This window comes from Salmo salar, chromosome 23 (genome assembly GCF_965601325.2).
Source record: "Salmo salar chromosome 23, fSalSal1, whole genome shotgun sequence".
Lineage (NCBI taxonomy): Eukaryota > Metazoa > Chordata > Actinopteri > Salmoniformes > Salmonidae > Salmo > Salmo salar.
Window position 1 is genome coordinate 20,770,001 of NC_138313.1, and position 25,652 is coordinate 20,795,652.

General features: G+C 43.2%; 1 protein-coding gene across 5 annotated transcripts in view; it reads left to right on the forward strand.

The window, feature by feature from the left end:
* Positions 1–25,652, forward strand: part of LOC106584138 (discoidin domain-containing receptor 2) — a 57,078-nt gene that overhangs the window by 9,425 nt on the left and 22,001 nt on the right. For 4 of the 5 annotated variants that reach the window (XM_045706251.2, XM_014169051.3, XM_014169050.3 and 1 more), the window contains exons 2-3: positions 20,689–20,808; positions 23,851–24,064. In XM_045706251.2, coding sequence (XP_045562207.1) covers positions 23,983–24,064 — 82 coding nt within the window. In that variant the 5' untranslated portion in view covers positions 20,689–20,808; positions 23,851–23,982. The remainder of the gene's footprint in view (positions 1–20,688; positions 20,809–23,850; positions 24,065–25,652) is intronic. The other variant, XM_082967945.1, reaches the window with a different exon arrangement.

Below are 25,652 nucleotides of genomic sequence, written 5' to 3' on the forward strand. Positions count from 1 at the left end.
GGCTCTGACATGATTTAAACACCATGGGAGGAAATGGAAAAGGACTTCTTGGACCTGATAGAGTTTCCACATTTAACATTCAAAACTGAGGGTTAGGGCCTTAGAATCAGTTAAAAGCTTAATTTCTATTGCCCCTTTCTCTCTTGCTTTGTCTTTCTCACTCTACTCTCCCTCTGTCTCTCAGGTCTCATTAAACCCAGCTGGGTATCATTAACAGTGAATACAGTCCAAATATTCTTACCAGCCAGATAGTCAGGGAGAGGGTCACTAGTATCGGGGCTGGGAGTGACACCAACCGGGAGTGTGTGCACAAGTGTGTATTTGAGTGTGTCTCACAGAACCCTACAATTGTGTTGTTGGTTTAGATTGCATCATGATGCGCAAGAAGTATGTGCGAAAAATGCTAATATCGGTCCCATGACTTGAAGTGGATTTGTTAAAACGTTAACGAAGGGAAACTAAACCAAGGCATGGATTGCTTTCATACTTTGTCCATAGACTACTTACAGAGTAAGGAAACCAATGTGTCACTTAGTAATTTTGGTGAACTATCCCTTTAACATTATCACCCTAGGAAGCACCTGTGGCCCGCCCATGAATGTTTATAGTCTTCCCTTCTCCACCTCGCTTCCAGATGTCACACATTAACAGTACACATAATTCCTCTAATGACCAGGGAGAGAAGGGCTGTGGGTGTGTTTGTGCACGCCTATTGTTTACATACCTCCATCTGGCTTTGGATAGAAAGGCTACCTGGGGCGGCAGGTAGCCTAGTGGTTAGAGCGTTGGGCCAGTAACCGAAAGGTTGCTGGATTGAATCCCCGAGCTGACAAGGTAAAAATCTGTCATTCTGCCCCTGAACAAGGCAGAGCAAATCAATGCAGAGAGCATTTTATTGGTCCTGCAGACATTAGCTGGGACTGTGTGTGTGTTCTCCGGTAGGCCGTCATTGTAAATAAGAATTTCTTCTTAACTGACTTGCCTAGTTAAATAAATAAAATAAATATTTAATTTGGATGTCAAGCTCTGCTATGCGATGCTATGTTATGGCCTTGAGGGAAAACTAGGGAGGCGGTAGTCAGAAGCACCTGTGGCTGGTCATAGTAGCTAGGCTAGCATTGGGCAACACACACACACACACAGACACACACACACACACAGCTAATGTCTGCAGGACCAATAAAATGCTCTCTGCATTGATTTGCTCTGTTAATATGCCTGTCTATCAGCGGGCAAGTCTTTTGTTGTACAGGAATGTAAGCAGCCATAGCGTGTTGTTATGGGGGGGTTGGAATAGATCAAATATGAAATTAGCAGATAGAATTGAAGTCTATCAAATAACATTACTTGCATCATATACTGCTCAAAAAAATAAAGGGAACACTTAAACAACACATCCTAGATCTGAATGAAAGAAATAATCTTATTAAAGACTTTTTTCTTTACATAGTTGGATGTGCTGACAACAAAATCACAGAAAAATAAGTCAATGGAAATCCAATTTATCAACCCATGGAGGTCTGGATTTGGAGTCACACTCAAAATTAAAGTGGAAAACCACACTACAGGCTGATCCAACTTTGATGTAATGTCCTTAAAACAAGTCAAAATGAGGCTCAGTAGTGTGTGTGGCCTCCACGTGCCTGTATGACCTCCCTACAACGCCTGGGCATGCTCCTGATGAGGTGGCGGATGGTATCCTGAGGGATCTCCTCCCAGACCTGGACTAAAGCATCCGCCAACTCCTGGACAGTCTGTGGTGCAACGTGGCGTTGGTGGATGGAGCGAGACATGATGTCCCAGATGTGCTCAATTGGATTCAGGTCTGGGGAACGGGCGGGCCAGTCCATAGCATCAATGCCTTCCTCTTGCAGGAACTGCTGACACACTCCAGCCACATGAGGTCTAGCATTGTCTTGCATTAGGAGGAACCCAGGGCCAACCGCACCAGCATATGGTCTCACAAGGGGTCTGAGGATCTCATCTCGGTACCTAATGGTAGTCAGGCTACCTCTGGCGAGCACATGGAGGGCTGTGCGGCCCACCAAAGAAATGCCACCCCACACCATGACTGACCCACCGCCAAACCGGTCATGCTGGAGGATGTTGCAGGCAGCAGAATGTTCTCCACGGCGTCTCCAGACTCTGTCACGTCTGTCACGTGCTCAGTGTGAACCTGCTTTCATCTGTGAAGAGCACAGGGCGCCAGTGGCGAATTTGCCAATCTTGGTGTTCTCTGGCAAATGCCAAACGTCCTGCACGGTGTTGGGCTGTAAGCACAACCCCCACCTGTGGACGTCGGGCCCTCATACCACCCTCATGGAGTCTGTTTCTGACCGTTTGAGCAGACACATGCACATTTGTGACCTGCTGGAGGTCATTTTGCAGGGCTCTGGCAGTGCTTCTCCTGCTCCTCCTTGCACAAAGGCGGAGGTAGCGGTCCTGCTGCTGGGTTGTTGCCCTCCTACGGCCTCCTCCACATCTCCTGATGTACTGGCCTGTCTCCTGGTAGCGCCTCCATGCTCTGGACACTATGCTGACAGACACAGCAAACCTTCTTGCCACAGCTCGCATTGATGTGCCATCCTGGATGAGCTGCGCTACCTGAGCCACTTGTGTGGGTTGTAGACTCCGTCTCATGCTACCACTAGAGTGAAAGCACCGCCAGCATTCAAAAGTGACCAAAACATCAGCCAGGAAGCATAGGAACTGAGAAGTGGTCTGTGGTCCCCATCTGCAGAACCACTCCTTTATTGGGGGTGTCTTGCTAATTGCCTATAATTTCCACCTGTTGTCTATTCCATTTGCACAACAGCATGTGAAATGTATTGTCAATCAGTGTTGCTTCCTAAGTGGACAGTTTGATTTCACAGAAGTGTGATTGACTTGGAGTTACATTGTGTTGTTTAAGTGTTCCCTTAATTTTTTTGAGCAGTGTATTTAATCCCCTTTTTTATATTTATTTATTATGCCCCTACTCCCCTCTCCCCTGGTTGGCAGCCTTAGTGGAAGTATAAAGTTTCTTTCCTAATTACACTGGACTATCAGCGTGTTCTTTCATACCCTTGAATTAATAAAAAGTTCGAATTTAATAGTCCACTAATCACGACCAGATTGGCACGGTCTTAGTCCACTAATCACTACCAGATTGGCAGGGTCTTAGTCCACTAATCACTACCAGATTGGCAGGGTCTTAGTCCACTAATCACTACCAGATTGGCACGGTCTTGGCCCACTAATCACTACCAGATTGGCACGGTCTTAGTCCACTAATCACTACCAGATTGACACGGTCTTGGCCCACTAATCACTACCAGATTGGCAGGGTCTTAGTACACTAATCACTACCAGATTGGCACGGTCTTGGCCCACACTGACTGAAGTCGGGAGTTAATTATAGCTTTCAGATAAACTCTCTTTCTCTCTTCTCTTTCTAACAGTCTGTTTCAGTGGCACATATCTTTCAGTGAAGCTTTATGGTATGTTAATGTGCAAGGAGGAAAACAGGGCCCTTTTGTGTGATGGTTTATTCTACTGACAGATGACAGTTTACTGTTGTTTCCTCCTGTAAAGATCTCCACTACGGTATGCACGATCACTGCACTTCCAGAAGCTACAGTTGAAGTCAGAAGTTTACATACACCTTAGCCAAATACATTTAAACTCAGTTTTTCACAATTTATACTTGCGTATTATTGTTTGTACAGATGAACGTGGTACTTTCAGGCATTTGGAAATTGCTCCCAAGAATGAACCAGACTTGTGGAGGTCTACAATTTTTTTCTGAGGTCTTGGCTGATTTTTTGGGATTTTCCCATGATGTCAAGCAAAGAGGCACTGAGTTTGAAGGTAGGCCTTGAAATACATCCACAGGTACACCTCCAATTGACTCACATGATGTCAATTAGCCTATCAGAAGCTTTTAAAGCCATGACATCATTTTCAGGAATCTTCCAAGCTGTTTAAAGGCACAGTCAACTTAGTGTATGTGAACTTCTGACCCACTGGAATTGTGATAAAATTAATTATAAGTGAAATAATCTGTCTGTAAACAATTGTTGGAAAAATTACTTGTGTCATGCACAAAGTAGATATCCTTATAGACTTGCCAAAACTATAGTTTGTTAACAAGAAAATTGTGGAGTGGTTGAAAAACGAGTTTTAATGACTCCAACCTAAGTGTATGTAAACTTCCAACTTCAATTGTACATCACAGTGTAGGTTAGGTAGTTCATTCTACATTTAGTTTCCGTATTTAAGTATTTGGTCCGCACACATCCTGAATACAAGAAGAAGAGAGGGGTGCCGAAGGGGAAACGATTGTGTCACAGTTTATATTATTCTTTGTTTATTAATGCAGCCTTCTCCTGGATCATGTGTAACTACGAAAACCCAGCACCTCCCATCCTAGGGGTTGACTGTTTCAGAGTGGGATGTGTGTTTCAGAGCAGGTTGTGTGTAGTGGCAGGTCGTGTGTAGTGGCAGGTTGTGTGTAAGTGGCAGGTTGTGTGTTTCAGAGCAGGTTGTGGGTAAGGGGTATGGATGCCCCTTTGATCAAGGCTGACAGGTGATTTAAGGCTGCTATCGTTGGCCTACACATCTTTACTTCACTGTAATGGCTACTATTAAAGCTAACTACCCTGCCTGGCTCACTAAACAGTCAGGGGCTGAGGGAAGGCAGATCGTACACATACATACAGTATATACACACACACACATATACACATACACACAGAGATACACACATTGCAGACTCTTATCATCTCTCCAGTCCTCGTCTCTCCAGTCCTCGTCTCTCCAGTCCTCCTCTCTCCAGTCCTCCTCTCTCCAGTCCTCCTCTCGCTCATGGCATACAGTAGCATGCAAGTGATGTTGACAGTAGAACCAGCCAGGGCAGGGAACCAGGGGTGGGGATGGGCTGTGTGTTGACTCTACCGTCTCTCCCAGGGTGCAAGGACCATCACCCCTCTGTGACCATGAGAGGAAAGAGAGTAAGTCTTTCCAAGAAAAGCTGATTGTTTCTGCATATCCAAAACCCCTATTCAACAGCATAACACCCCTATCCTGTTTGCTTTTGCAATGTGAGAGTGTAGGATAACCTGGTTAGGGGCTACAACGTGTTTTTGTTCCAAATTTCTCTAGGATTTTGCTCCCCTGGAGAGAGGTATGTGGGTAGACACACACGTGCGCACACACACTCACGCATACCCGCTGAAGCTGAATAAAGAGATCATAATTCCAGCCTCAGAAAGTCTGGTTTTCTGATGGGAGTTTCTGTCCTTGGCCACTTCCTGTTCTGAGCCTGGGGGGACCCAATATTTTTGGAGAACAGACATTTTCCCAGCACCTGAAGCAATGGTCTAGTTTTATGATTCAGGAACAGCAGACTATAAATTAATACAATAAACTTGGACAAGCTCGGTATCAAACACGCACACATACACACAAACTTCTGATCTATTAACAGTAGACTAAGCTAATACAATAAACTGGACTATGTGGCTATCAAAATAGTACCTCTACTTTAATGCAATACTGTCAGAAATGAAATGAAAAGCAGACTAACAAGAAAGACACTTTATTTCTACTTATCCAGGCTCCTTTTCAGCCGGCTACATTTTCCACTTAATATTAACTAGGCTACTTTTCATTTAAAAGTTTCAATTAGCCAGTTCGTCAAGCCCTTGTCCGTTAGAATGAACGATATGCATCTTCTAGCGATCTATTGATAGGGCAGGCACCTGTCAGTCACAAATCAAGCCCTGACAGGGAAACGCAGCCGAGAGGAAGAGGCGAAGCGAGAGGTTTTACTTTTGCCAAAATCTGTCCATAATAAGCCCAATGTGTTTCTATGGGATTATTTTGTACCGAAGCTTGTCGCCTGCCTTCCCGCCTTTGGAAAAAAACGACTCACGGCCAGCATTATGGGCGAGCCTTAGGGGGCCTGGCCCGCCCTACCGTACCTCCTTGCCCGTCCAAGTAAAATATTGATAATTTATTTGATCGAGATGCATCAATCTCAGTTAAACCATCCGAGCGAGCGAAACAGCGCCACCCTGTCTCAGTATGTGTAGACCATGTATCTGATACTGCCTGGACCCTGTCATACTATTTCTGTCCAGACAGCATCAGATACATGGGCTACAAACAGAGGGGCGCTGTTTCGCTTGCTCGGATGCTTTCTCCGGTAATATATACTGAACAAAAATATAAATGCCACATGCAACAATTTCAAAGATTTTGCTACAGTTCATATAAGGAAATCAGTCAATTGCAATAAATTCATTAGGCCCTAATCTATGGATTTCACATGACTGGGCAGGGGCGTAGCCATGGATGGGACTGGGAGGGCAAAGGCCCACCAACTTAGGAGCGAGGCCCAGCCAATCAAAATGAGTTTTTCCAAACAAAAGGGCTTTCTTATAGACAGAAATACTCCACAGCACCCCTCCCCTCCTCTGACGATCCCACAGGTGAAGTAGCCGTATGTGGAGGTCCTGGGCTGGCATGGTTACACGTGGTCTGCGGTTGTGAGTCCGGTTGGATGTACTGTCAAATTCTCTAAAACGACATTGAAGGTGGCTTATGGTAGACAAATGAACATTTCTGCAGTCTGGTGGACATTCCTGCAGTCAGCATGCCAATTGCATGGTCCCTCAACTTGAGACACCTCAGTTTTGACACGCAATTAGTTGTGTGTCAAAACTGCACATTTTAGAGTGGCCTTTTAGTGTCCCCAGCACAAGGTACACCTGTGTAATGATCATGCTGTTTAATCAGCTCCTTTATATGCCACACCTGTTAGGTGGATGGATTATCTTGACAAAGGATAAAATGCTCACTAACAGGGATATAAAGAAATTGGGCACAAAATTTGAGCGAGATAAGCTTTTTGTGCGTACGGATAATTTCTGAGTCTCTTATTTCAGCTCATGAAACATGGGATCAGCACTTAACATGTTGCGTTTATATTTTTGTTCAGTGTAGTTTCAACAGAGAGGAAGAGGCAAAGCGCAATGGCTCACTCTCGCCAAAAACTGTCCAGTAAAAGCCCAATGTGTTTCTATGGGAATAATATCCAGACCTAAACTTGTCGCTTGCCTTTCTGCCTTTGGGACAAAGACTCCCACTGTTAGGGTTGAGACATGAGCATCTCGTCATTATATACAGATCTCTGGTTTCAGCCTCTTGCTAATTGGAAAGGAAAGTTGGCGGGTGTAGTGCACTGTTAGGATGCTGGATTGAGTAAGTGAGTAAGACCTTTAGACAGGTCAACATTCACAAGGCCGCAGGGCCAGACAGATTACCAGGACGTGTACTGCGAGCATGCGCTGACCAACTAGCAAGTGTCTGCACTGATATTTTCAACCTCTCCGTGTCCGAGTCTGTAATAACATCATGTTTTAAGCAGACCATCATAGTGCCTGTGCCCAGAACACTAAGGTTACCTGCCTAAATGACTACCGACCCGTAGCACTCATGTCTGTAGCCATGAAATGCTTTGAAAGGCTGGTCATGGCTCACATCAACACCATCATCCCAGAAACCCTAGACCCACTCCAATTTGCATACCGCCCCAACAGATCCACAGGTGATGCAGTCTCTATTGCACTCCACACTGCCCTTTCCCACCTGGTCAAAGGAACACCTATGTGAGAATGCTATTCATTGACTACAGCTCAGCGTTCAACACCATAGTGCCCTCAAAGCTCATCAATAAGCTAAGGACCCTGGGACTAAACACCTCCCTCTGCAACTGGATCCTGGACTTCCTGATGGGCCGCCCCCAGGTGGTAAGGGTAGGTAACAACACCTGCCACGCAGATCCTCAACACAGGGGCCCCTCAGGGGTGCGTGCTCAGCCCCCTCCTGTACTCCCTGTTCGCTCATGACTGCACGGCCAGGCATGACTCCAATGTGGTGCCAGGACAACAACCTCTCCCTCAACGTGATCAAGACAAAGGAGATGATTGTGGACTACATGAAAAAGAGGACCAAGCACGCCCCCATTCTCATCGACGGGGCAGCAGTGGAGCAGGTTGAGAGCTTCAAGTTCCTTGGTGTCCACATCACCATCAAACTAACATGGTCCAAGCACACCATGACAGTCGTGAAGCTGGCACGACAAAACCTATTCCCCCTCAGGAGACTGAAAAGATTTGGCGTGGGTCCCCAGATCCTCAAAAGGTTCCACAGCTGCACCATCAAGAGCATCCTGACTGGTTGCATCACTGACTGGTATGGCAACTGCTCGGCCTCCGACCGCAAGGCACAACAGAGGGTAGTGCGAATGGCCCAGTACATCACTCGGGCCAAGCTTCCTGCCATCCAGAACCTCTATACCAGTCGATGTCAGAGGAAGGCCCTAGAAATTGTTAAAGACTCCAGTCACCCTAGTCATAGACTGTTCTTTCTGCTACCACACGGCAAGCGGTACCGGAACGCCAAGTCTAGGTCCAAGAGGCTTCTAAACAGCTTCTACCCACAAGCCATAAGACTCCTGAACATCTAGTCAAATAGCTACCCAGACTATTCACATTGCCCCCCTCTCCTCTCCACACCACTGCCACTCTCTGTTTTAATCTATGCATAGTCACTTTAATTAACTCTACCTACATACACATTGACTCTGTACCGGCACCCCCTTGTATATATTGTTATTTTTTTACTGATGCTCTTTAATTACTTGTTACTTTTATCTCTTATTCTTACCGTATTTTTTTAAACTGCACTGTCGGTTTTTAAACTGCTCATAAGTAAGCATTTCACTGTTGTATTCGGCGCATGTGACTAATAACATTTTATTGATTTGATTGCCCTAAAGTAAATTAGGGCAATCAAGCCGCCAGAGAGAAGCAAATGTAACCACAGGACATGTGACAGAGTTGATGGACAGAAAGCTCCACAGAATGGAATATAATCACGTGCTATCAGAAACCGCTGCACTTGACCCCAGGTTTAAGAAGTTAGCTTTCAGTGATGCCAGAGCGATTGATGAAGTTCTTCAAAAAATAACCTCAGCAGCAGATAGGGACAGCCCCAGCAGTCAGCTGGCTCAGGCACCAGGGCAACAGGAAGAAGAGGGATCAGATGGCGCAGAAGCACCAGCAGTAGTGCCACAAATGTCTGCTGTTTGGATGCTGTTTGACGAGAGAGCAACTGGGGATGCAGCACGAAGGAATCCCTCAGCAGATGCCATAATGGAGGTCCGATCCTATTAGGAGGAGCCCCTCCAAAGATCTGTAGATCCTCTGAGCTGGTGGAAGAACAAGGCCTCTGTCTACCCATGGCTTACTAAAGTCATGACAGGGAGACTGCATAGTGGCCACATCCCTTCCCTCTGAGAGGGTCTTCTCGAAAACGGGACAAATAATTACTGAGAGAAGAAACCGCATCAGCCACTCGAAAGTGAGGCAGCTTGCATTTCTGAATGCAAATCTCTCATAAAAGCAAAATATGGTCAGCATTGCTGTGTGCTGCTGGTTATAACATGGCAATAAAGAAGAGGGAGAAAAGAAGGACCAGATTAATGTTTTAAGTGGGATGCTGCAGTTTTGCACATTATTTATTTTTCTTTGATATGTTGCGATATTCTATTATGCTGTAAAGATTGTATTCGTTTTGAATGGTTAGATTTATATGCATTTTATTATACTTTAAATGCAAATGTTTAATAGCATTCTTTTTCATAACAAACCAATGCATTTTTAAATACATTGTGGTTAAAGTAGAGCATGATTTCATTGAATTTCATTCACTACTGTAAGTCGCTCTGGATAAGAGCGTCTGCTAAATGACTAAAATGTAAAAAAAAATGTAAAAAAATGTAAATTGAATAATTTAATTAGAATTGTTTTAACACCAATCATAGTCAAACTATCGCAAACTGTTTGACTTGAAAAAATACAAAACATATTTTTTTAAAGAGCCGTTTGGGAGCCAAAGGACCCGTTTCTTTATGGTGAGCTGAGCCGAACGATCCGGCTCACTGAAAAGAGCCGGAATGCCCATCACTAGTAGCCAATAGGCAGAGGGTAGCATCATTTGTCTGATTCTCCATAATGGGATGGGAATAATGCATTTTATTTTGTAAAGTGGTTTCTTGCATTAAACACAACACAACACTATGTTCAGTCACCTCCTTATCTGAAGGACAAGTGGATAAACAGGTTAATGTCAAGCCCTGCATTGTTTGTTGTTGTTTAAGTCTCATGAAATGTAGGCCTACATTGCACCCCATACATTGGCTGCTACTGTAGGCTGAATGACAGAACAGCTCTTCCCATGTTAAAATGTTATGGGATGCATTTTCTCCATTGTTTTTGATGGTATACCACTCTGGTAGGCATACATTATGATCAAATAGCCACAGTAGCCTACCTAGCCACTATTGAAACTGTAACTTAAAGCGGGTACAGCCTCAGTGTTCACAGTAAACGTAGAGGAAACATTGCTGCACAGAGCCCTGACCTCAACCCCATCGAACATCTTTGGGATGAATTGGAACGTCGACTGCAAGCCAGGCCTAATCACCCAACATCAGTGCCCGACCTCACTAATGGTCTTGTGGCTGAATGGAAGCAAGTCCCCGCAGCAATGTTCCAACATCTAGTGGAAAGCCGTCCCAGAAGAGTGAATGGGGGGGGGGGGGGGGGGGGGATAAAAAAATGTTTAAATTAAAATGAATGAGCAGGTGTCCACATAGTTTTGGCCATGTATTGTGTTTGGATGTGTTGATTTTGATCTGCTGCCCGAGAACTCTCTGGCTCTCTGACGACACCGGATATCACTGAACAACTTCGTCACCTCAACACAGTTTCTAGAAACCAATAGACATTTATGATATCTGGATTTCCAGAATATAAGAAATACCGCTTTCATGCCGGTCGGTTAACTTTCAGAGTATGATTTCTAAACCATCTATTCTCTCACAAATACAATCACGTCACTGTAACAGCGTTACAGTAATCAGCTAATCACAAAACACAACAGCTGTAAAACTGTACAAACTCTCTCAACAGCTCCCCTTTACAAACACCCATCGAACTCTGAATGGCCTCATTGTGCACTCATCATCATCATACATCATCTAGTTGGTTTCTCCTTCCGAAGTGCTCCAGTTCCTGTAGTATCAGATCACAGCCATATCACACTGAGACACTGGCCTACTTATATGGGTTAATATATATGGGCTATACAGGAGCTAATGCTGATCTTAAACAGTAAATGAAACACAGACAGCTGGTGGCTCGTGTCCTGTGTTAGGGAGGGAGAGTCAGAGATGTGTTTACCATGTGGCCAGGGAGAGGAGCTCTCTTATGTAAAAGCCTGGCTGTAGAGTTAGAATTAAAAAAAAAAAAAATAAAAAGATTTTCCAAGGCTCTGTTCTGTGGAGATACTCTTAAAATCTGTCCTCTCTTTGCTTCCTTGAGGTACACACTGACCTGTATGTGATTGTGTAACAGAGGTTCAACGCATGCACACCTTTCTACCCCCTCCTCTCTCACTCTCAGTAACAGCTGTATTCTCAATCCAGGTAGGCATCGGAGTGGAGTGTAGGGCTGTTGTCTCATAACAGAGCTTTGCTATAGTAACATCAGAACAGGCTTTGACACACACAGGACACAGGGTTATGGACTGTCTCACATTTACCATTATGGAAAACGTCCACTCCTGGTGGAGGAGAGGATCTAGGTCAGACAACACTATTCACTCGCCGGCCCTTCAGGGACCAACTAAAATCCTTCCAGGCACTCACTAATAATAACTCCAACATTCTGCAGCTTTACCAATAGAGGCCCAAAAGGCAGCATTTTTATAGGAGATACTTGTTGAATATTCTGGTCTGAGGTTAATTCAGCTTTCTACTGCTGTATAAACGTGACTCCTAGGTAAACTGTGTTTATTTGTCCTTCTTTGAAGGGCAGAAAGCAGGCCTAACGGTTTATCATCAGCCTCTAAAACCAAGTGCCCCAAAGCCAACAGTCCGCAGGAGGCCATCCAACACAAACAGGGGGAGAGCAGAGAGGAGCCGGGGGAGAACAGAGGAGTGAGAGGAGAGTTTGGTGGAGTTGCAGGGTGTGTCAGGGAAATAGAGGGAGACAGTAGGGCGACATAGGGGGAGTCAGGAAGAGAGGCAGAGGTAGCAAGACAGGGTAAGGTACAAGAGGAGGCACAGGGGAAGTTAGGGGCCCTCCTTGGTCTAAAAGGTGAGGGGCTGTAGTGGAGGCAGAGTTGACAGACAAGGCATGTGTCCTGTCATACAGTGTCCCTTACATTCCCGCTCTCACAGCCTGCTCTAGGAGCCTACTCTAGTGTGTGTGTGTGTGTGTGTGTGTGTGTACACAGCCTGCTCTATGGGGTTGCTGGGGCCTATTATAGGGCTAATTTTACCCAGGAGTGGGTTTCATACACTCCTATATCTGCTACAGTAATCAACCTATTGATTTACGAAGTAGGGCCTCGCCAAAAACAGCGTTCAAAGCCTATAACATCCACAGGGCTCAGGTTGGAGTTGAATGTACTATACGGTGCCTAGTGTGCAAATAGGCAATCTAAATTATACAGTTGACTTCTGATACAGTGGGGCAAAAAAGTATTTAGTCAGCCACCAATTGTGCAAGTTCTCCGACTTAAAAAGATGAGAGAGGCCTGTAATTTTCATCATAGGTACACTTCAACTTTGACAGACAAAATGAGAAAAAAAATCCAGAAAATCACATTGTAGGATTTTTTATGAATTTATTTGCAAATTATGGTGGAAAATAAGAATTTGGTCAATAACAAAAGTTTCTCAATACTTTGTTATATACCCTTTGTTGGCAATGACACAGGTCAAACGTTTTCTGTAAGTCTTCACAAGGTTTTCACACACTGTTGCTGGTATTTTGGCCCTTTCCTCCATGCAGATCTCCTCTAGAGCAGTGATGTTTTGGGGCTGTCGCTGGGTAACATGGACTTTCAACTCCCTCCAAAGATTTTCTATGGGCTTGAGATCTGGAGACTGGCTAGGCCACTCCAGGACCTTGAAATGCTTCTTACGAAGCCACTCCTTCGTTGCCAGGGCGTTGTGTTTGGGATCATTGTCATGCTGAAAGACCCAGCCACGTTTCATCTTCAATGCCCTTGCTGATGGTAGGCTTTGTTACTTTGGTCCCAGCTCTCTGCAGGTCATTCACTAGGTCCCCCCATGTGGTTCTGGGATTTTTGCTCACCGTTCTTGTGATCATTTTGACCCCACGGGGTGAGATCTTGCGTGGAGCCCCAGATCGAGGGAGATTATCAGTGGTCTTGTATGTCTTCCATTTCCTAATAATTGCTCCCACAGTTGATTTCTTCAAACCAAGCTGCTTACCTATTGCAGATTCAGTCTTCCCAGCCTGGTGCAGGTCTACAATTTTGTTTCTGGTGTCCTTTGACAGCTCTTTGGACTTGGCCATAGTGGAGTTTGGAGTGTGACTGTTTGAGGTTGTGGACAGGTGTCTTTTATACTGATAACAAGTTCAAACAGGTGCCATTAATACAGGTAACGAGTGGAGGACAGAGGAGCCTCTTAAAGAATAAGTTACAGGTCTGTGAGAGCCAGAAATCTTGCTTGTTTGTAGGTGACCAAATACTTATTTTCCACCATCATTTGCAAATAAATTCATAAAAAATCCTACAATGTGATTTTCTGGATTCTTTTTCCCTCATTTTGTCTGGCATAGTTGACGTGTACCTATGATGAAAATTACAGGCCTCTCTCATCTTTTTAAGTGGGAGAACTTGCACAATTGGTGGCTAACTAAATACTTTTTTGCCCCACTGTATATGCAATGGCTTGGGCTTGACAGTGTGCACTAAACTAGAGCATGCAGGGAATAGGGGTCAGGAGTAGGGGATAGGGATTTATATTGAACTAGACAACTGAATGGTCCTGCTTTGGTCCACTGCTCTCTGTCCCTCATTACTGCTGTCAAACATGTTAAAGTCAACGAGAGAGGATCAAAGTAAATGTTTGATCTTATTACTGTACTAAAAGCCTGAAGGAGAATTCAACCTTCTGTTCCACCCTACCATACGCATTAAAATCAGATTAATCTTGGAGTCTTGGAGCACATCTGTCTGATCTAAAGTCAAACACAGTCAACAGAAAAGCTCGGGTCAATGTCACCTTCAGAATAAACAACGTACGTCAGACGGAGGAGCACTTCTCAGCGCTTTCACAATGGCTACCAAGGAAAATAATCAGGCTTGAACCCGTGTAGTAGAAGTCAAACAAAGTACTCACAGGGACTGTGTCTAATGCATCGAGACCCTGTAGTTTGGAGGACAAATCACTTGTGAGTGTGTGTGTGTGCACGCGTGAGTAAGTGAGAAAGAGAGATTCAAATACTGTCAAATCCAGTCAAATCCAAACTGGATCCAAAAGGATAAGTACAGATATCACAATTTCTGTGATAAACGGTATAACCGTTGGAGAGAGAAAGGTGATACAATATTTATTGAGCTGTTAACTAGTTCTATCTGCACACAGTGCCCTGTCTTGTGCTCCCAGACCAAATACATTATGTAACTGTCAAAAGGAAAGAGTTTTCCTCATATTTATTTCTACCACAGAAGAGTCTACTGTCCCTGTTTAAAATATGGACTTATTCCCCATCAATGGACTCTTTGTTGAAGTGACACATCTGGATAATTAAAGAGAGGTGAGACGTGGGAGTGTGTTTGTGCTCATACCTCCCTGTGGCTGGACCTGAGTAGGCTAGGCTGGCTCATACCTCCCTCACGGTACCTAAGTTCACACCCAATCTCTATTTTCTCTTTAAGTTGTTTCAGACTATTTTGTGCTGCTGTCTTCACTAATAAAATATATCTTTATTAGTGTCCTTGAAAGGTGTTTTAAAAAAGTAAAAGTATTCAATCGGTTGGAACAAAGTGCAGAAGAAGCTCTATTTTGGTAGCCTCTGGTACATTCTAATGCCTTGATACCATCTGAAATACACAGAAAAATGATTGAATACTTTATCGAATTTACCTCCCAGATTGGAAAAATGTGTTATATTGTGTAGAAAGACATTACTTTACAATTTAAATTACTGAAAATGTAGGAATTCAGTGTATTGTTAGTTGTTTTGGATATTATCCATGTCACGTTCGCTGTCCTCAAACTCCCTGTCATAGATCAGCCAAGGCGCAGCGTGCCAGTAATTCCACATACTTTATTAGTGAAACCGAACAACACAAGAAACAGGTAAAACAGAAACAAACATGACGCAACTGAGGCGCACACAAAACACTCACAGAAAGAATATAACTACTCACAACTGAAGGAAGGAAAAAAAAAAAAAAAAGGCTACCGAAGTATGATTCCTAATCAGAGACAACGATAAACAGCTGCCTCTGATTAGGAACCATACTCGGCTCAACGCAAAGAAATAAAAAACATAGAAATTAACACAGAAATAGAAAATCTAGAATGCCCACCCAAATCACACCCTGACCTAACCAAAATAGAGAAAATAAACGGCAATCTAATGTCAGGGCATGACAATCTAGGTCTAACATTTTTTTAACATTTAACCTGTCTTCTCTTGAGATTAAAGTATTATTTACAGTTTTACTGCAATATATGAATTGCCACAATGTTGTTTGTTCTTCAAATTATGTATTTCATCATTATCTTGAAAAATGTATTTAAAGTTTTGTTTTTCCAGGTTTCTGTTTTTCCCAGTTCTTTCAGGTTTTCACTCTCAAAATAACTACATTTGATGTTCTAATTCCACAACAATGATTAAACCACATCAGGCGACCACTTTAGAGGTCTGGGAAAAATCTAAGAAATGTAAATGTTTGGGTGTTGTTACCCTTTATTTCAAGTGCACACCTAGCAAGAGGTTGTTGTTTAGCGGAGTTTGTGTTGTGGACACGTGATAGTAGAGTTTGCTAAAGAAATACCCACTGGATTGATTAAAATAATCATTAAATCAATCAAATCCTTCTGCCAGGCAGACGCGGCACCATAACGAATCAGTTAGACGGGCATTTGATATTTTTTTAAATGGGTGTAATGGTAAAGACCATAGACAGCTCATGAGTTTCATGTTTGGGGAAGCTTACAATGTATCCTACCATTTCTACCGATCTGCATGCCAGTTAAACATGTTTATATATGCACATTTTCATGGAACAGTTTCATTTCAATAATGTTTTTGTTTCTAAAAAATCATCGTCACGTGGTTAATGATAAAAATCTGAAGTAAAATGATAAAAATCTAAAAGTAAAGATTCAACTATGTCAAGAGCACTAGCCATATAGACACATTGATACACTGTGATCCATTGGCGGCAAAAGAAAGGCGAGCATAGAACTCAGAGACATAGACCAATTCAGCGGAAGGCCATCATCAACTTAGTAAAATACATTATCCTAAAGCTGACAAAATAAAAACAGTAGAAAATATCTTCTTCTTCTCCACCTGTCTGTCTCCCTTTCTATCTGTCTTGACTTGAGCTATTGCTAGTGAAGTTCAAATTGTATCAAATTCTGAGGGTCCAGCCGGATGCTGTCGCTAACGAACTTGCAACATTGTATCAACCAACTATGCCTATTCCAGGCCCTCAAAGTTTTCTGCGCCATTGAGCTCGGGACAGGAAGATTTTTTTTAATGACGTTTCACTGGATATATGGGATCATTACATTTTGCTCTTTCACGCCGAGGCTTGGTGATTATAGAGACTGAAACTGTGTTCGAATACTCATACTAACCGTACTATTTGTGATGTAAATTGAGTATGTAGTATGCTTATTTGTCATACTATGGATATAGTTAGTATGCTAAAAGTTCCTGGATGTGTTGATGATTAGTTATTTGAGAAGGAGACAAGTCAAGACGCTGGACCGGGTGATTCAGTTTATAGTAAGGCAGTTTATTATGAGACAAAGATATTTGGCAAAGCGTGCACGGACTCCTTCGTTTAGCTCATAGGGAACTAGCAGAAGAGAGCCCCGAAACATAGTGTACATCCAATTTATACAATGAAATAACAGTGTGTTGACGTTGAGTCTAGTAGGTCCGCTCTCCTGACTGGTCGATGAGTGGAGGGACGGTCCACTCTCCAGGTGGTGTCGACTTCCCATTGGCCCTTGGCAGTGTCCTTTGTCCTCGGAGTCCAACACACCTAAGTGTGTGTGTGTGTGTGTGTGTGTATTTCTGGTAATTCGTGTCTGGGTGCTTGCGATATTCATGGAATGTTGTTCTTTACACCAGTAGTCAGTTCGTGTGGCTAGGGCTTAAGTCAGCCATCTGTCTCTGGGTGTGGTCGTGATTGGTATCAGTTGGTCGCTCAATATGTCTCTGGAATTTTGTTGTGTGCTGTTGTGAAACATGTTGTGCAAATGCCCTCCTTATATATCATTAGGTAAAACGTTAGATTATCTTTATTACAAATCCCCCTCTTCACGTCTGCAAGACGTGACAAAAAAGAACAATCTGCGGCACAGCGGGAGTGAAAACAAACAAACGGAAGTCAGAGGCAAATTTTGTGAGTCCCCCTCTTCACGTCTCACCTCAGCAGATAGCTTGTCAAGTCTCAATAGGGATTAAAATCATATCATTTCCATTACAATCCACCCGTTTTGCTAGATATTTCACATACATTATAACACATCTATTTTGATTGGATTCAGAAATTTCACACAAATTCAAACTAATTCATGCATCCCAATAGATGGTCTCATCTAACATGTGCTCCTCATATTTGAATGAATCCTCCACCTTGCTCGGCGGTAGGTACTTGTCATCTCATTGATCTGAACTTTGACTCGGTCCGTAGCTCACCATCTGCTCCGTTATCATCTCTCTAGAGTTCTGGTGATTAAACCTCTTGCACACGGGACCAAACAACAACCACACAACCCAATCACACTCATACAGGTGAAAGCAGCCCATAATACAGTTCTTGCAACACTTTTCCATTTCCCAAACATGATCTGTGTTATCAAAAATGTTGTGCAAATGCCCTCCTTATATATCATTAGGTAAAACGTTAGATTATCTTTATTACAGATGTCGTGCTACATTCGCCAAAATTCGAAGTATACAAGCAGTGGACACTATTTGCTTTTAAAGCCCATAATGAAATTCTCCAGAAAATGGGCGTGTCTTCGCAACTTTTTCAGATTTGACGAAAATGACTGAAAATATTAGCGATGGGCATTCCGGCTCTTTTCAGTGAGCCGGTTTGTTCGGCTCAGCTCACCATAAAGAGCCGGCTCTTTTGGCTCCTAAATGGCTCTTTAAAAAAAATATGTTTTGTATTTTTTCAAGTCAAACAGTTTGCGATAGTTTGACTATGATTGGTGTTAAAACAATTGTAATTAAATTATTAAATGAAATCATGCTCTACTTTAACCACAATGTATTTAAAAATGCATTGGTTTGTTATGAAAAAGAATGCTATTAAACATTTGCATTTAAAGTATAACTTTTTAATGTATATAAACAAAGTGCATATAAATCTAACCATTCAAAACGAATACAATCTTTACAGCATAATAGAATATCGCACCATATCAAAGAAAAATAAATAATGTGCAAAACTGCAGCATCCCACTTAAAACATTAATCTGGTCCTTCTTTTCTCCCTCTTCTTTATTGCCATGTTATAACCAGCAGCACACAGCAATGCTGACCATATTTTGCTTTTATGAGAGATTTGCATTCAGAAATGCAAGCTGCCTCACTTTCGAGGGGCTGATGCGGTTTCTTCTCTCAGTAATTATTTGTCCTGTTTTCGAGAAGACCCTCTCAGAGGGAAGGGATGTGGCCACTATGCAGTCTCCCTGTCATGACTTTAGTAAGTCATGGGTAGACAGAGGCCTTGTTCTTCCACCAGCTCAGAGGATCTACAGATCTTTGGAGGGGCTCCTCCTAATAGGATCGGACCTCCATTATGGCATCTGCTAAGGGATTCCTTCGTGCTGCATCCCCAGTTGCTCTCTCGTCAAACAGCATCCAAACAGCAGACATTTGTGGCACTACTGCTGGTGCTTCTGCGCCATCTGATCCCTCTTCTTCCTGTTGCCCTGGTGCCTGAGCCAGCTGACTGCTGGGGCTGTCCCTCCCTGCTGCTGAGGTTATTCTTTGAAGAGCCTCATCAATTGCTCTAGCATCACTGAAGGCTAACTTCTTAAACCTGGGGTCAAGTGCAGTGGTTTCTGATAGCACGTGATTATATTCCATTCTGTGGAGCTTTCTGTCCATTGATGAAAATAGGGTGTCCATCAACTCTGTCACATGTCCTGTGGTTACATTTGCTTCTCTCTGGCGGCTGGCTGTGATTCTCTGCAGACCCTTACACAGGAGTATCATTTTTGAGGCTGTCACATATCTGAAAAGAGAGAACAGTAACTTATTAGTTCAGGTTCATGTTTTGTCTACTGATACTACATTCTCATCTACTGCTCATATACATATATAATACTGGATTAAATAATGATCTAGTAATAACTGCTTACCGTACCTCTCTCCACTGATCTCCACAGTGACCTGCTCAAAGGGTTCCAGGACTCTGCACACCTCCTCCATCACCTCCCATTCCTCTTGGGTCAGAGCATCAACAGGTGCATTGACAATGGCCAAGGTAGAGATAATGGCATCCTTTGATTCAAGAAACCACTTCAACATATAAAATGTTGAATTCCACCTTGTAGTGTAGTTTTGTTTAGGTCTCAGCTTAGGCATCCCCATCTGGCGTTGTGTAGACTTTAGTTTTTCAGCACCTACTGTGCTCCTGTGGAAGTATTCCACAGCTGCTTTCACTTTGTCCACAGTGGGCTTCATCACCTTCAGAGCGTCTCTTACAATCATGTTGCTTGTGTGGGCAAGACATGGATGATGGGTCCATTTAAAAACGTTCATAGCATTGGTTATGTTAGCTGCATTGTCGCTGACACAACAGACCACTTTTCCATCTACTTGCCATTCTCTGGCCTCTCTCAACAGTTCCTCTGCCAAGTTCTCTGAGGTGTGTCTGTTGCTGAACTCAAAGCAGTCCAGAAGACAGCTAGACATCGAAAAATCTTGAATGAAGTGACATGTAACTGACACGTAAGAAGTGGTTACCCTTGATGTCCAGCAGTCAGTGGTAAGGCAAACTGCAGTAGCTTTTTTGGACTCTTTCCCGCACTGAAGCCTGTGTGCTCTCGTACAGTTGTGGAATAAGTGATTTTGAAAGGGTTTTCCTGCTTGGAATTGTGTACATTGGATTTAGACTATTGCTGTCATTTCTAAAACCTCTGTCCTCCACAATCGAAAATGGTTGGAAATCGGTGGAAATCATTTTAGCCAATGCCATATCAATTTGGCCTTGTTTTGCTACAGACATAGACTTTGGCGTAAACTGGTCCATAGAAGACTGCGTTGCTGTGGGTCGCGGAGTAGGCCTACTTGACTGCGTGGACACTTGGAGATGCTGGCTCCACCACTATCACTAGCAGGCCCGCTAGTTTCTCGAAGCTCCACTACAGTTAGCTTCACAGTTGGGTGCACAGTTCGCATATGCCGGTGTAGGTTGTGCGTAGACCCGGCTTTATATGAGATTTGGTTTTGGAAAATTCTACACTGTGCTCTAACATTGTCTACATTATTAAAATGCATCCAAATGCTACTATGCTTCCGACTAATTTTCCAGTTGTTGTTTTCACAGCTGTCCTTCCTCTCTCTCCTCGGCTGCTAAGTGTGTGACTGTGAGTGAGTTGCCTCGGCCCTCCCTCACGCATCTTCATTCATTGGTTGACACCAGGTGTCTGATTGACAGGAACAACAGGTGAGGCTGTTAGTCTGAGCAGACAGTCAGAACGAATGTGTGTGCGTTTTTAGCATTTAGGCCTAAATTATTTTATTTATTATTTTTCGTTCTTTGAATTAGTTAATTCTTTTCATTTAAATCTTTTTATTATTCATATCTTAATTATTTTATATTATTATAAATAGATTTGGCTCTTTTGGTATGCGAGCCGGCTCCCAACGTTCACCTACAAGAGAAGGCTCATAGAGCAGACTTGTTCACGAATGACCCATCACTATTGGCTACTTAGCTTATTCAAGCCTGTATCAAAATACAACACTGTCCCTTTAAGACATAAAAAATGCTCTATACCTGACTTGCTTTTTATAGATGTCTAGAAATGTACATATTTTGTGCTCTTGTAGGAAGCAATCCCTCCCCTATTGCTGACTACAAAGTATCTATAACTGGGCTAATAACTCACTAACTAGCAAAGGACAAGAACAAAACGTGCACATGGGGCTACATGCAGCTCTCTCTCTGATCTCTAAACAAGCATATCTACTCATGACCACAGCTGTAACATCTACTCATGACCACAGCTGTAACATCTACTCATGACCACAGCTGTAACATCTACTCATGACCACAGCTGTAACATCTACTCATGACCACAGCTGTAACATCTACTCATGACCACAGCTGTAACATCTACTCATGACCACAGCTGTAACATCTACTCATGACTACAGCTGTAACATCTACTCATGACCACAGCTGTAACATCTACTCATGACCACAGCTGTAACACAGTCCAGATCATAGTAAATGGCACAGATCCATATGTGACTTTGGTATGTTTGCATACTGCAGCTCTGGCCTACTGCAGCTCTGATTGGTTATTCCGAACTGGTCTGTGTGGACTAGAGTATGGGCTGAGTTGTGCTTGTCAATGCAATATAATCCTACTCCAATGCGTTCTGCCTACAACAAAATCTCTTGCATAGTTTGTTTGGTTTCAGTGTGTTGAATTGAAAGTGGCTAATATTGCGTTGTTTTGATCACAATTGCCACAGTAAAGGGAAACGTTGATAGTGTTAACTAACAGGGAAAACTCTAGAAAGTTGAGTGAAGTTCAATCTCGTGCTTCTCTCAGTGGGCTGATACAGTATTTATTCTGCTGATAGGCAGGCTCAGGGAGCTGCTTGTCTACTGCGCGCATGCATAGTTTAGAGGGAACATTGCTGTGCAGGCCAATCAAGTTCTTCCACACCAATCTCGACAAAGCATTTCTGTATGGACCTGGCTTTGTGCACGGGGGCATTGCCATAAAGTTGGAAGCACAGAATCATCTAGAATGTCATTGTGTGCTATAGCGTTAAGATTTCCGTTCACTAGAACTAAAGGCTTAAGCCCGAACCACGAAAAACAGCCCCAAACTTTACAGGTGGCGCTATGCATTGGGGCAGGTAGCGTTCTCCTGGCATACGCCAAAACCAGATCTGTCTGTTGGATTGCCAGATGGTGAAGACTGATTCATCACTCCAGAGAATGAATTTCCACTGCTCCAGAGCCCAATGGCGGCAAGCATTACATCGCTCCAGACGAAACTTGGCATTGCGCATGGTGATCTTAGGCTTGTGTGCTGCTGCTCGGCCATGGAAACCCATTTCATGAAGCTCCCGGTGAACCGTTCTTGTGCTGACCTTGCTTCCAGAGGCAGTTTGGAACTTGGTAGTGAGTGTTGCAACTGAGGACAGATGATTTTTACGCGCTATGCGCTTCAGCACTCTGCGGTCCCGTTATGTGAGCTTGTGTTCCACTATCCGTCCCAAGCACCTTTGTTACTGTCCTTATGTTGTGGACGAAACGGAGGTGAGGTGTGTTGAACAGTGTGGTCAAATTAAATTGCATTACATATTCTGTTGTTCTATCGCTTGTGCAATGACGTCCGAAGGGGGAAAAAACAATGTTCGTTGTCTGCAGTAACTTCGTTGTTGTAATATCCCAAATGGACGTGGCAATTTCACCATTAAGGATTCCAGCTTTAACTCTGTACAGTCCATATTGCACTATTTTATATAAGCAAAGATATAACAACCACTAATGATTCTGATCCAGTCGTTCCAGTAATAAATGAACATTACCACATTACCATTTTGTTTCCCATGCTTTAAATGCAGCATGGTGTTTCTTTCATAACAAGCTATTGACACAGTGAGCAAGCCACTTACTAAGACTGATTGTGATTATGTAACAATGAGTTAGAATGACAGTAAAGAGTTTCCATGTGCAGCAACCCCCCTCTCTCTCCCCCCCACACCTTTTACTAAATCATTATGCAAGTGGGAGGCCAGACAACCACACAAGACTAGAGTCAATTACTAAAAGCTTTGTTCAAGATCACTGTGAGTAGACATCAACTTTTCCTTTGAGGTTAGACCATTGGCTGTTTGGGTCTGTCGAAGAGAGGAGTCCTGCTGGACCTGTCTCTGTCTCGCTGTATAATCAGTGCCACTGTGGTAATGTCTGTGGTGGCCCACTCTGCTTCTCTCGCTCGCTCGCTCGCTCTCTCTCTTTCCGCTCTCTCTCTCTCTCTCTCTCTCTCTCTCTGCCTTACTTTGAATTTATTCCTACCTCCTTTTGTCTGAAGTTCTCTAACACACCCACACACATTTACTATTAGATGTTTAGATGTATAGGTACAGTTTTATGTACAGTTTTATTCCTTAGAGCTGGCTACTGTAATGTTGAATTATCCCAGCCAGTTTGACTTTAATATCCCTTTGCTATTCACTTGTGTTAAGGTAATGATGAATGGAAATTCCACTTTTAGACAGCAATTATTGTCTTTATTGAGCAAATGAAAACCATTCCTCCAGTAAAAGCTGTAGCTTTCCCATAGAACCTCTCAGATGGTCTGGTTCCCTGGAGGAAAGACATAAAACCGCATCAACTGCCTGAATATACCACATGGATCCAAACACGGACCCTTGAACCTTTGTTTCATTTCACCACAGTCCAAATATTCCAACTTGTATGACATATTTTGACTGTCTGTTGTTTTCCCATTGATTTCAGGTTTGAAGACCCTCTCTGTGTGTGTGTGTGTGTGTGTGTGTGTGTGTGTGTGTGTGTGTGTGTGTGTGTGTGTGTGTGTGTGTGTGTGTGTGTGTGTGTGTGTGTGTGTGTGTGTGTGTGTGTGTGTGTGGGATGAAGCGCCAGTGGGACAAACACTTCCCGTTGCTCATCCTTCTCTATCTGGTAGGAGACGTCACCTCACAGGTTAACCCAGGTGAGTGTTGCCATGGAAACGGTATGGGGAGCTGTGTGTACTTGTGTGTGTGTGTGTTTGTCCATGTGGTGGCCTTAATTGCTACTGCTGTCTCTTTGATATGAGTAGGACTGTTCTGGTGTCCATGGTTTTCTCCACTTTTACCACTCTATGGGTGCTTCACTGAGGGAAAGTGTGATGTCAATGAGATGACCAATTATATTTTACAAGGAAACAGAGACAACGTTTGTTGAGCAGAGACGGATCACTGACAACCAGTAGGCAACAGAGAGAAACTCTAAGTCAACTCCTGATAAATACAATGACTTGGGACTATAGTATGTATGACAACATTATAGAGCTGTTGTCATTAAATACAGGTTTACAATTGGATAAAAGAGCAGGGCACAAGGCCAAACTGTGTGTGTGTGTGTGTGTGTGTGTGTGTGTGTGTGTGTGTGTGTGTGTGTGTGTGTGTGTGTGTGTGTGTGTGTGTGTGTGTGTGTGTGTGTGTGTGTGTGTGTGTGTGTGTGTGTGTGTGTGTGTGTGTAAATAGAAGTCCCCACAAGAATAGTAAAATAACAAAAATATGACCAACTGGGGACATTTTGTTGGTCTCTACAAGGTCAAATGTTATTTCAATGGGGTTTTGGGTTAAGGTTAGAATTAGGGTTAGGAGCAAAGGTTAGTTATAGGGTTAGGGTGAGGAGCTAGGGTTAAGGTTAGGGTAAGAGTACGGGTTAGGGTTAAGTTTAGGGTTAGGGGTTCGGGAAAATAGGATTTTGAATGGGACTGAATTGCGTGTCCCCACAAGGTTAGCTGTACAAGACTATGTGTGTGTGTGTGTGGTATTTTACAGCTGTGGCAGTCTACTCTGAGAGAGGGGGAGATAATTGAAGAGTCAGTTCTCCACATTAACATTGCTTTTTAATTAAAGCCTGCTCCAGGCAAACTACAAACACACCAGAACATTTCTCACAAAATTGTCTGGGGTGCCTCGAAGCAAACAAAGGCTATGTTACATATGCTGTAAACTTTTATTTTTCTGTGGCTTGGTGCAGGGAAACAACATTTATTTTCATGGACTTTCATGAACATACATCAAAACTTCAACGTCTTTAACAGTAGAGTGACAAACACATACACACACACACTGGACACACCAGTGGCGGCCAGTGCCGTTTAAAATGAGGGACGAGTGAGGACGTTTTCTTTTTCATGAACCTGGCGTTATTTCTATTACAGCGTATTGGATGGCTGTCATTCATATTCCATTCACTCAGTTCAATGTAACAGCGATAGGTTTAGGCCACTACATGATACTCACATTTTCCCTGTACCCATCATGAGGTTGTTACAACCTAGCCTATGAATGAAAGTTTGCAACGTAGGTGCACACAGGTCGAGAGAAAAATTTGACAGACGGTGACACATGGACAGACAATGACACATTCAATACCGCCTTGCACACTTTTGCCTACATCGAGCTGACGTAGAGTGTAATAAAGTCCAACAGTTGCAAATAAGAATTTCTATTGGACAAATTCAGGTATGTTTATCCCCGTTTTGTTCCATTTGCTACCGTTTAAGAATGTTTTTCAACAGAATT